This window comes from Magnolia sinica, chromosome 10 (assembly GCF_029962835.1).
Source record: "Magnolia sinica isolate HGM2019 chromosome 10, MsV1, whole genome shotgun sequence".
NCBI classification, from domain to species: domain Eukaryota; kingdom Viridiplantae; phylum Streptophyta; class Magnoliopsida; order Magnoliales; family Magnoliaceae; genus Magnolia; species Magnolia sinica.
Genome location: NC_080582.1, coordinates 384,250 through 397,061, shown reverse-complemented (window position 1 = coordinate 397,061; position 12,812 = coordinate 384,250). Strand labels below are relative to the sequence as shown.

The 12,812-nt window shown below is 42.0% G+C and overlaps 1 protein-coding gene across 2 annotated transcripts; it reads right to left on the bottom strand.

Moving 5' to 3' along the window:
* Positions 1 to 404: 404 nt before the first annotated feature.
* Positions 405 to 12,156, bottom strand: LOC131257670 (uncharacterized). Of its 2 annotated transcripts, none has more exons than XM_058258456.1 (5): positions 11,888 to 12,156; positions 11,651 to 11,771; positions 9,786 to 9,950; positions 817 to 1,894; positions 405 to 711 (listed from the first exon to the last, which is right to left on the bottom strand). In XM_058258456.1, exons 1-4 carry the CDS (start codon positions 12,073 to 12,075, stop codon positions 818 to 820), a joined length of 1,551 nt encoding a protein of 516 aa, XP_058114439.1. In that variant the 5' UTR covers positions 12,076 to 12,156; the 3' UTR covers positions 405 to 711; position 817. The 2 variants fall into 2 exon arrangements, with proteins under 2 accessions (XP_058114439.1, XP_058114438.1); XM_058258455.1 differs by having other exon boundaries at positions 9,786 to 9,953; positions 11,888 to 12,155.
* Positions 12,157 to 12,812: the final 656 nt, after the last annotated feature.

Genomic DNA, 12,812 nt, shown 5'->3' with positions numbered 1-12,812 from the left:
AGCTCATACACCACATTCCGCGTCCTGCTAAACATTGGTCTTTTGAAGAAGAATGCATTTAGTACCTCCTTTGAAGAGAGAGGTGGACCCAATGTTCTTCATATCTTTAATCTGAAAGTATTTGAATGCCAAATCCTACTTTCTTCACTTTCTCATCTGAAAGGATTTTGAATCCACAGTTTTTTTTTTTTTTTTTTCCATTTGGTTGGCGCAAAACATCCCAAACCCATGTGAAAACATGTTAAACTCCCATTAGTTTCCAGCAAACGAAATGGATTGGGCATATCCTATCAGGTTCTCACAGGGCCGATCACATGCAAATGGGTCCTTAATTGGCAGGGGTTCTACCACCATTGTTTTACATATTTAAAAACAAAAAAAAAAAACAAAACACTTTAGGCACGTGGAGATGGAACTGGGCAATGCTCCAGTCCACACTGAAACCTTGATATCAAATATTTCTCAATAAAAGCATAACATACAACCAGATTTCAAATGCTCATAGCTGCCCGAGCCTCACTGGACAACATGCCTCTTTCCTATAAACCGATAAGTCGGATTCACCACCTTCTCCAATGTTTTTGTATATAAATCATGAGGGGTGACCGAGAAGAGGCATTTGGCAAATGGGAAAAAGTTCAAATGGGTTTGAGCCTCACTGCTCTAGTGGCTATGTCCAATGTGCTCCAAAGTCGGGGTTGTGGGTCCAACCTGAAAGAAATGGAATGAGTGCTCTAGGAACAATGAAAAAAGGCACTGAAATTGTACGATTCATTATGCATACTTAATACAACATGATAAATACACTCAAAATACCTCATCTCCGGAAAGCATTGCCTTCACGGTCTGACTTTCCCTGCAGATAGTAGGTCCGACGACGGACGCTCTCCTCAATGGTGGAGCTCCCTCCCTTCTCCGTTCCATACACACTTTTCTGTGCTGCATCCAAGAAGTTCTTGCTGCTAGAAGTTTTTGCTTGATTTGCCTCCTGCACATCGGCCTCTGATGCCTTCTTCAGTCGCTTCCATCTCTGCTCTTCATGCAGTTCGGCATCAAGTTGCATCTCTCGTGCCCGTGCTGCTTTCTCTTCTGCCGAAAGCTTTGGGGCAGTCTGGGAGCGCTTGTTTTGCAATCCATGCCGTACAGTGGGCACATCAGTTCTAGCATGGCTGTTCTCTGACTCATAGGCAGCAGTGCGACGACGCCCATCTGCATGACTTCTCTTGCTTCGTTCTTCTTCTCCTTCACTCCCAACTCCTGAAAAATCTGAATGACCCTTGGATGAATGCTTTGACCTCATGGGATGATCGTCCACATGACGACTTCTCTTACTTCTCTCCTCTTCCACTTCATGCAGCTCGGCATCAAGTTGCATCTCTCGTGCCGGTGCTGCTTTCTCTTCTGCCAAAAGCTTTGGAGCAGTCCGGGAGCGCTTGTTTTGCAATCCATGCCGGACAGTGGACACATCAGTTCTAGCATGGCCGTTCTCTGACTCGTAGGCAGCGTTGCGATGACGCCCATCTGCATGACTTCTCTTGCTTCGCTCTTCTCCTCCTTCACTCCCAACTCCTGAAAAATCTGAATGACCCTTGGATGAATGCTTTGACCTCCTGGGATGATCGTCCACATGACGACTTCTCTTACTTCTCTCCTCTTCCACTTCGCTCGTGGCCCCTTCTGAATCGAACTGGCCGCTAGATGAATGCTTTGACTTCTTGTGATGCTCGCTCACTTGACCACTTCTCTTACTTCTCTCTTCTTCCCCTCCACTTGTGGCCTCTTCAGAATCTGACAGGTATTTAGATGAGTGCTTCTCAGGCTTCGACTTCTTGTGATGCTTCTTGTGTTCTTTCTTCCTGTGTTTCTCCTCCTTGTGCTTCTTCTTTTCTTCAACCTGTAAAAAAATTGACTGATATGCTCAGCTGTCGGATTAATGATAACTGGGATGTGTAATGCAGGGGCATTTCACACCGGGCTCGAGTGGGGTAGCCCGTGGGATGCGGAGACACACTTGGGGTGGGCGGCTCATGTGATTTGGGGCCCACGACCTCACGAGGGGGGTTTGGCCGAAGTCCTAACCCATGAGATGTGGGGCCTGGGCTATGAGATAAAGGGATTAATTCGCCATACTCTAACAGTTCAAGCTTTTAGAGCAAGTGGTTAATTGTCCTGCGTCAATGTGGGAGGCTGAGGAAAAAGAAAAAGCTCAAATTTATATTACAAAAGAAGGGAAGCTACAAGAAAAAAAAGCAGGAGATGATAAGAGATCATCACAATAAAACCTTTCCCCCAGGCCGTGCAGATTTGCTCACAACCGACAATACCAGATCATTCTTCTACAAGCTGATTAAGTTATAGTTTTACTAAGAAGCAGAAAATCTTGAGGACTTGTTAGAGAGGCTACAGAAAGCATTATAGGACTTCACCATCCAATAAATCAAAGAATTGTGGGATACAAAGCAAGAATGGCATGGTGAGTAAAAGGCTCATGCAACTATGTTAGAGCATATATGCAAGACAGCAGTCCAGCTCCCTACAAAAGAGTGCCTGAGATCTCTACTTCTTGTAGTCAATTAGACTTGAGCTTGTACTGCGACATATTAGTTCCAAGATATGACATGAGGTAGGAATGGATAGAGGTAGAACAGCAGTAAGCTTGCTCAGAACCATGCTTCAAGTTGTTATCAATGTCTTAAATATGTTTGTAACTGGGTCTGTTAATGACATTGACAGACCACTCCATCCCATCGAGCAGATGTCGATGCCATCGACAGATGCTCGATCACATGGAGAAAATCTGGAAAATTCTTAGTTGATTGCTGGACAGTTTTGAAGGTTGCTACTCGATGGCTGTCAATGCCACCCATCGAAGGCACAGAATTGCACAAGTGCACGATTTGTTTCCTATTCCGGTTGTGATAGTATATATATCGGCTAGAATCAGGATTAAGGTAGGATCAGGGCATTCTAAGTTGTTCTTAAGGGTTCAAGGGCATAGCTAGGGATTCAAAGGAGATTCAAGGAGTTGTTCGAATCGGCAAGATCTTCTATCTCTTGTAATATTGCTTTCATAGTGCATTACTCATCACTTTGCGCCGTGGTTTTTTCCCGCAAGGGTTTTTCCACTAAAATTTGGATTGTTCTTTGTTTGGGTTTGCTTGTGCAATTGTGATTACTTTGCTTGATTCTGTTGTGTGCTTCCGCGAGTCCCAACACAAGTTGACATGGACTCGAGCAATAATCAAGAATGATTTGACTTTTTACATCTTGATTCTTCAGCAAAGCTTCAAAGCCTTTTCTTTTCATTTGAAAGGAACATAAACTAGGTCTATCTCAGTGCAGCTGGATCGGCAGCTAGCATTCTTACCATCTGGATTTCTCACATATTCATAAAGGTTGACAATAGGTGGGTCCTGCTCAATGTCAGTTCTCCTCATGGATCTGCATAGTGGGTCTTGAAGTCTGTGTATGGTCCAAATGTCTGAGACTTGGAGAAGAGATGTGGCTAGAGTTCAATAATGTTAGGCATGAAAGGTGGCAGCATGGTTGGAGAGTGGAGATTCAACGTTGTCCGGTTAACACATGAGGATAGGGGGAATGTTAATTCAAGCTGCATTGGAAGATTCTCTGAATGGGTAAGAAGTCATGATCTGGCTGATCTCTCATTGGGAACCTCATTTCACTTGCTAAAAGAACCAAGAGAATTGAGCCATGTCTTGGCTGGACAAATTTTAGCCACTCATGTTGGCAAGGATTTCTCTTGGTTTCCACCAATATGGTTTGCGAAGCCAGCTTCAGATCATTGTCTGATGCCTCCTAGATTGCAATTGGAAGGCTGGCTTGGTCGTTGATTGATGTGTATGCTAAAAGCCTAAAACAGTGGAAAGGCTGTCATTTAAAAAAAATGGCAAGAATAACAGTTCTGTAATGTGTCAGAAGTGAAAGGGCAGATCTTGGACACCATTCAAAAGTTGGACCAGAAAGACGAATTCAATTTGGAACCACTTCCACTCTTAGAAAAGCGAGAAAGAATTAAAAGGGTTGAACTTAAAAGAAAGGTCGAAAAAATCAAGAAAAATCAGAGACAAATCCTATGAGGAGCCGCTTCAGATAAGAAGAAGTTCCACTTGGTGAATTGGAAGTCCAAAAGGCTATAGAAGCTGGGGGGTTATGCATTGGAAAAATCGGGGAGAAGAATAGATGCTTACAAAGTAAATGGTGGCGGCGTTTTCAGCAGAGAAACAAATGCTTTATGGTGGAAAGTCATCGTAAAGAAATATGGTCCAGCAAATAGAGCTAGGGATCCTGTTATCTCCCAGAGGTCTCAGGTGTCTAAAATCTGGAAGGATATAGTAGGAATCGATGATCCTTCAAAGCCATTGGGGATTGTTGAAAGGCTTCGAGTGTTCTATCAACTGCGGTGACTCCACCCTCTTTTGGGAAGATGTATTGCTGAACTGCTCCCTAGTAGTCAGGTTCCATAGTCGCAATCAATGTTCGAAATATCGGTATGGCGCAATGTATCACCCTTGAGGGATACAGAAATGTATTGGTTATCGCCCGGGATATATCGTTTGTATCGGGTAATTTATTGCACTTTTTGGGAAACATGGGGAAACGTTGGGAAAATGGTTGAATTTTTCAATGACACTTCATGGATTATTAAAAAAATACCTTAATATTCACTTTTAAATCATAAAATCTCAAAAAAGAAGTGTGCATAATAGGTTCCTTTTGTATAGGGTCCTAAGCTATGCGCTGTCTAACTGAACAAATACAACTAAATTTGTGGGCAATTATAAATTTTACATCTAGTTAGTGGATATTTAATTGGTTGAAAAAATAATTCAAACCTCTGATTAGTGTACAATTAATTGTTAAAATACGACTACTGGACACAATTACTATTATGTGGGTCCCACCTCGATGTATGTGTTGTATATCTACGCCCTCCATCCTTCTTGCCGACTCATTTTGGGGCAAATGAAGCAGATCAAATTCTCAGGTGGACCATACCACAAGAAACAGTGGGGCAAGATGGACATTTAATCCTCACTGTTTCATGTCGTGCAGCCAACTTAGGCTTTGGATCTGCTTGATTTGTTGGCACATGCCCTAATATACTCTGGAAAAATGGATGGATGGACTAGATTTCTTATAAGCATCATAGTAGGCCCCACCACAAGCCCCACAATTTCGTTCGTCTCTAGCTAGGTCCTAGCAGAACGCAGATTGCCTACTGACGCTGTCAGTAGCCAGTATCTACTAGATGGTGCTTTGTGGGCCCCACCATAATGTATGTTTTTTACCTACTCTGTCCATCCATTTTCCCAAATAATTTTAGACCATAATGCCAAAAATGAGGCAGATTAAAATCTCATATGGACCACACCAAAGGAAACAGTGGAAATTGAACGCCCACCATTAAAAACTTCTTGGGGCCACAACTGTTGAATGGCAGGTCTTTAGATGAAGTTGATACCTGTGCTTTCACTTCATCAAGGTCTTCTTTGTGACCTAATCAACAGGTTGGATGGCAGATAAAAATTACAATGGGCCCTAGGAAGTTTTTAATGGCGATCGTTCGATCACAACTTATTTCTTGTTGTGTGGTCCACTTGAGATTTGGATTTGCCTCATTTTTAGGATCATGCTCTAAAATAATATGGAAAAATAGATAAATGGCATGGATATAACACATACATCATGGTGGGGGCCACAAAGAATTGTCCAGTAGCCACCTCGCTACTGGGCACGGGCAGCATCAGTAGGCAATCCACGTGGGACATGGAATAACTGTGGGTGGGACCCTGAATGTGGGCCCCACCATGATGTATGTGTTGTATCCAAACCATCCATCAATTTGGAGAGATCATTTTAGGGCATGAGCCAAAGATTTATGCCAATCCAAAGTTCGAGTGGACCCCACCACAAAAAAACAGAGGGGACAGTGACACCCACTATTGAAACCTTCCTAGGACCCACCATGATGTTTATTTGAGATCCAACCTGTTGATAAGGTCACACAGACCTAGATGAAGGGAAAAACAAATATCAGCTTGATTGAAAACTTTTGTGGCCCCTAAGAATTTGTCAATGGTAGACATTTAATTCACACTGTTTTATGTGGTGTGGTCCACTAGATCTAAATATATGCTTCTTTTTTAAGCTCAAACCATAAAAATCTGATAAAATGGATGAACGGAGTGGATAAAATATATAAATCACGGTGGGCCCCACAACTTACTCAGTATGAGTTACTCAACATGCAATCCCCTTCCTACAGAGTTGGGGGTGCAGCTTCGGTGAATCCAGTGGGATCCTTAACAGTGGTGCCCACTGTGATTTATTTTGCTCATATCCACGCTGTCCATATGTTTTTGAAAACTCATTTTAAAGCATGGTCCCAAAACGAAAACAGATCCAAATCCCAGTTGGACCATAATACAAAAAACAGTGGTAGTCGACCATTAATAACATTTCATGGGCCATCCAATGTTGTTGCTTTCTGTGGATGGGGAAGCAAGTTGTACCAAGTATGTGTGGTCCTATGCATGCCTGCCCAAAGTTGTTCCTTTCTATTGGCTGGAGGGAAGATGAAGAGTTTTAACTATGGATAATCTTCAAAAGAGAGAGATGGTTCTTCCCAATGTTTGATTGCTATGCATGGCCAATTCGGAATCAATTCATCATATTTTCATCCACTGCCCTTTTGTTTCCAAGGTGTGTTATGGCATCCTTCTCAGATTCAATATTTATTGGGTTATGCTGCCTTCTTTGGGTGCCTTGCTATCTCTATAGCATGACATGTCAGTGGGTAAGGACTTAAAAGGTTCTTGGCAGCTGAGTTTGCTTGTGGGGCCTATGGGCGATTTGGGAGGAAAGAAATGGTAAATGCTTTCGAAATGTTAGCCATAGTGTTGAGTGGATAGCAGGGAGAGTGTGGGGCTTTGTTCAGGAATGGGACTGATGTAACATTTTAAGCTTTGGGGTCTGACGTGTTTTTTTTTCTTGTGTGTTTTGCTCTTTGTATTCTTTGTCACCTTTCGACACCTTCTTAATAAAAGTCTCGTAACTTCTCAACTAAAAATTTTTTTTAAAAAAAAGAAGGAAAAAAGACAAAAAATGGAGTTACAACAAGGGAAATAAAGTCCGATTTCCCCCTTTTTCACATCCAAATGGCTACAAAGCTCTTTTTGCTTGTTAATATCAGTTAATGAGTTACTTTTCATTTCGGATGAAGATATATGGTTTCTTGTGGGATTTTTCATATATATATATATATATATATATATATATATATATATATATATATATATATATATATATTCATTTTAAGAGACTGGTTGTTATGCAATATTTCAAGATAGGGGTTGTTATGCAATTTTTCTTTTTCATTTTTTGTTTTTGTTTTTGGTTTTTTCAGGGACCTGTTATGCTGTGTGTGGACTGTTTTAGTGTTTTAAGTAGAGGTGGGCATCAAGTCGAGTCGGACCGGATTGGGTCCAACTCAACTCAACTCGACCCGATTTTTCAAGAACCTAACCCGAACCCGAACTCGATCCGATCCAAGACCGAATCCAGCAGGGCTGACTCGATCTAATCCGAATCCTTGGTGGCCTGACCCGAACCGAGTCCGACTTGGTCTAGGAAACCGAATCGAGTCGGATCGAGTTGAGTCTAGGGAGAGAGGGAGAGAGAGGAGGAGAAAAAGAAGGAGATGTGGGAAACCGGGAGAGAAAGAAGGAGAGAAAGGAGGAGAGAAGGAAGGAGAGGAGGGAAATCGGGAGAGAAAGAGGCAGAGAAAGGAGGAGAGATGGGTGGGTACGGTGCCTCCTTTGGGTATAGAAAGAGGGGTTAGGGTTTGTTCGGATTTCGGATCAGATCGGTCCGGATTGACCACGATCCGATGTATGATCGAATCTGAGTGGTCTTACTCAATCCGCACCGATCTAGGCCTTCGGTTCGGAACGGGTCGGATTCGCGTTGAGTCGGATTCGCCAGATCGGGTCAGATTCTGCCCAGCTCTAGTTTTAACCAATTGTCATGCAATGTGTGTATGGCATGCTATACAATGTTCTTCTTCTTCTTCTTCTTCTTTTTGTGTGTGTGTGCACGTGTGTTTATGGAGGAGTTTGAGTGGTTGTACATTGCTTTCCATGGCATGGCCCACGTGATGGTTAGATAGGCTTGATTTTCTTAGGTGGCTCGCAGTTGGCCATTATTTTTATGGTGTGGCCCATCACCCAGTCCAGTAGGGTGGATCCCTTTTTGTGTTGTAGCTATGCATTGTTATGATCCTGTTTTCTATCATGTGGTTGTTTATTGTTTTCTGTGGTTAAATACTTAAATGTCAGTATGGTATTTTCCATCTATTGTGATATTGTGAGTTTGTGACTTGTGAATTTTCATTTTTCAATAAATTAAAAAGAGAAAGAAATGTCTGAATGCTATTTTTTTTCCTATTTTTAATTTTTTTAAAAATAAAGGTATCCTGTAGAAGCTATGTGCTATAGAGGGCTGAACGCTACACACTATTTAAAACACTAGAATTATGTTAATCAAATTGGCGTGAGCAAATATACCGACTCATTTCCTGGCGTTATTCTAATGTCCAATGCGTGTTGAAAAGATAAATGAAACTCCAACAAGAGTCCTTTGGCAAGGACACAAGGAGAAACATAAATTCCACCTGCTTCAGGCCTCAATGGAATTATGAAGATTACTTTGCTTGGTAAATGGTTGTGGAGATTTGGGAGGAAAGTTTGCAAAAACAACACAACCTTTAAATATTGGTGAGGGAGAGTGGTTGGTATACAAAGGTCTCTTATCTCTATAGAGCCTCCAAGATATGGAAGTGGTAATGAAGGTGGAATCTAGCTTTATGTGAGGGATGTCCTATTTGGTGGGTAATGGTAGTCACATAAGATTTTGGGAAGACTCTTGTGCAACAATCAGCCCTTATGCAATGATATCTCTTTGCTCCATGATAGCATGGCCAAGAAGCCCTATGATCTCATATTGCAGGTCAATGAGTGGGAACATGGTGGCATGTGCACCATGCTTTCAAAGAAACATCTGGGATGAAGAGACCTTACAGTTTATTCTCTTGTTAGACCTCATTCAAAGCAACCACCAAGATACTAATTCTGGTGACTATTGAGGATGGAATTTGAATGACTCAAGGAAGTTGTCGTCAGCTCCTTCCACAATTTCCTGGGTAAAGGGTCAATGGTGAGGTTCCGACAGCTATAGTCTGGAAGCACCAAAACTCCTCCAAGAGTGACAGATTTCTATTGGTTGGTGGCTAAGGATAAAGTGTTAACGATGATCAACTTAGTAGGAATTATGAAATCACTAACAGGTGCATCAGGAGCTGAAGAGATGGGGGGAAATGGCGCATCTCATCTCTTCCCACATTGCAACTATGCATTCAAAATTTAGAGCTAGATGCTAGCATGGTTCGATTGGACTTCGATTAGATCAAGATCTATCGATAGCTCCTCCCACCCTTGGGAGAGTGGCCCATCAGGGAGGAAGCCCCAAGAATTGTGACAATTAATGATGGCTTATGTCCTCTGGTCCATTTGGAAAGAATGTAACAGCATAACATCCACTAACAAATCTGTGCGGGCCGATTCTATTTACAAAAAGATTAAGGCTAGAGCTTTTGGGTTTTGAATTGTAAAAAAAAATAATTAATCTGTAACCTGGTTTAGCTGTTTCATGCCCCTTCTTTGTGTGTGTTTGTGAGTGTGTGAAATAAAAAAGCTTAAAGGACTTACAGATTTGTGAATCCTAGCCATTTGGACAGGGTTGTTTTTTATCCGGGCCAGGGCTTCCTGCTCTCTCTGTCGTATCAGGAGCAATGGATCTGAATGGAGTTTCCTCCATGCATCATTGGCTGACTGAGGCTTATCCTCAAATAAAGCTCCAGGAACAGGCTCCTGCTGCTGAAAATAATTCATAATTTCCCAAATGAGCATGCATGACTAATCATAACCATTGACAAAAAAAAAAAAAAAAACAATGAAAAGAAAAGATTAAGCACAAGAACTAGTAGGGATGCATACAGCATAAATTGAAACCACACACTATTGTGTGCACTTATTAGCAGATCATGCACAGAAGATGATATACAAATTTAATCATAGCATGATTCAAACTAGTTCTCAGTCTTATTTATTATTAGATCATTGTTGGCATTGAGAATGATACGCCTCATATGAGGGGTAGATCTAGAATAAATACAAAAGAAAAATTATGTAAGCCAGGCATTAGTTACTGAAAGTAGGATGTGAGAATGGGTGTGGAAGTAGAAGCTGCAATAGTTTAGATTAGATCTCAGAGCATGTAACTGTAGCTCAGAAAGAACATAAAGATAAGGTGGCTGCATGTCTGCCCTAAAATTGCAGGTGTGCTGACACTTTATTGTTTATATTTAACTAGTGCTATGGCATGTAAGACAAAAATAGAGAGGGAGGGATAGAGAGAAAAACGTGGGAAAAATTCAGAAGGGAGAGGAAAAAAAAAAAGGAGAGAGAAGGAGGGAAAGGTGGTGGGGGATATCACTAGTGCATGCTACACAGAGAAAGAGAAAGAATTGAATGGTCAGCAAGCCATCCTCATTGTTTCCCTTCCTATGGCCTTCTTGAGTTCCCGATCTGCCTAAACTTTGGGCTGACGTCAAACATGAGGTGACGCAACAGATATATAGAATGGATGTCACGCAATCATTAGGGTGGACCCCATAGAGCCTTCGTCACACAGTCTCCCTAATTAGACATTTCATGCAGGCTGCATGCATTAAAATAAGTGCAAGGTGTGGGTTCAATCTACACCGTTCATGCCCCCTTATGCAGTAAAATCTGAACCATCCTTGCCAAGCAACTACATTTTCAATAACGATTTTACCCTCTAATAATCAAAATACCTAAAACTAGTTGCTAAGGAAAAAAGGCCCAAAACTATTGTTATTATGTATGGTATACATAACCAGAGATATTAACATACGAGTGGCAATTCATTAAATCAGGTACAACACATACATATATCACAAAGAAATATACTTGCCTGCATTTGTACACACCCATCACTAGGGGTCATTTGGGTGCGTGTATCGGTGGTAATTGGGATGTTTGGGAGGGAGTGTATTTGATGTGAATTGGATAGCAATTCACATCAAATACACCAAAAGGAGTGTTTTTTTTTATCGCAGCAAAACCATGTGATTGCACTTCACATTGATCCCAATTACCATCAATTTGCAAGTCGCAGTCATCTCTCTCTCTCTCTCTCTCTCTCTCTCTCTCTCTCTCTTCCAAATAGTGGCTGCCAACCACAATTTGGTGATTCCGATTACTAGATTGCTGGGTTCCAATAGATTCCAATTGCAGGCTGCCAAATGCAACTGGTGATTCCAATTCAGATAGATTCCATGGTAATTGCCAATTCATATCAAATACAAGCTCCCAAACGATCCCTAAAATATTAAATAGCTCAACCTAAACAATTTGAACATTCAATTTGAGAGAAGTCTAATGAGTTATAAGCAACTAACAAGGTCGTTCCATTAAGAAATATCATTCTAACGTCTGCATATGGGCATGTAAAAAACATGCCAGTAAACCTATCAGGAAAAGGGCCTTACTTTGGAGGAGGAAGGTTCGGTTTGGGTCTTTGGAATGGCTTCCAGGGCGTTGAATCCATCGGAACTGCCCTTACCAACGGCCAATCCAGAGTCATAGAGGAAATCCAATCGCTCTTGGCTACTGCAAAATAAGCAGAGGAAAAGAGAATTAGAGAGCTAAAAAAAGGGGGGAAATGGAAAACCTAACCCTAACCCTAACCCTAAAAGCATAACAAGGGAAGGGAGTAGAAAGAATACGGGACAAGGCCAGCTTGTTGTTGGAGGAGACGGAATTCATTACGCTCGCGCTCTTCTTGGATCTGCTTCCGGAGTTCTTCTAATTTCTTCTGTTCGGCATCGTGTTTCTGCTCTGCTTTCCACACGTTCTCGATATTCCTCAGGCTCCCCGTATGCCATCCCTTCTTGTTCAGAAACTTCAAAGCCATCTCTCTCTCTTTCCTCTCTCTCTCTCTACTCTTTTCTTTTTCCTCTTCTCTTCTCTTCCTCTCTCCCTCTGAAACTAGGAAAGGAATAGATCGGGCGCGGATCCAGGCGGGTCGGGACCCGACCGAGTCGGTCACGTCATGATGGTAGGGCGTGCCGTGATGTAGCGTGTTGTATATCCACGCCGTCCATTCATTTTAACAACTCATCTTAGAACGTGGCCCAAAACTGAAGGTAAACCACACCATTGTAAAAAGTAGTGATGGATCACACAAAACTTTTTGTGGGCTACAAAATTTTTTAATCAAGCTAATAAATGTATTTTCCTTTCATCCAAGGCGTATTTTACCGTATCAACAGGTTGGATGGCGTATAAACATCACGGTGGGTCCTAGGAAGTTTTGAACCGTGGACGTCATTATCTCCACTGTTTCCTGTGGTGTTATGCACTTGAGGGTTGGATCTGCTTCAATTTTAGGCCCACGTCCTAAAATAATCTGGAAAAACGGATAGACGGTGTGGATATACAACACATACATCTGGGTGGGCCCCATGGTAACGACCCGACCGAACAAGGTCTGGTCCGGGTATGACTGAATCCGCTTCCGAATAAATCCTCTTTGCTGCGAAAGAGGATTAGACAATGGGCCCACATATACAACCTAAAAAGCCGAACAGGATTTCACCATACTCTCATCCAGTGCATTGTATCAGTGGCCCTTGATAAGTTGGGTGGCCC

Excerpts from the sequence above, each read along its gene's own strand:
- LOC131257670 (XM_058258455.1), bottom strand. The coding sequence starts at position 12,075 with ATGGCTTTGAAGTTTCTGAACAAGAAGGGATGGCATACGGGGAGCCTG. Across the intron at positions 11,772-11,887 it reads CAACAAGCTGGCCTTGTCCC|TAGCCAAGAGCGATTGGATT; the intron begins GTATTCTTTCTA and ends CTTATTTTGCAG. Across the intron at positions 9,954-11,650 it reads CCGAACCTTCCTCCTCCAAA|CAGCAGGAGCCTGTTCCTGG; the intron begins GTAAGGCCCTTT and ends AATTATTTTCAG.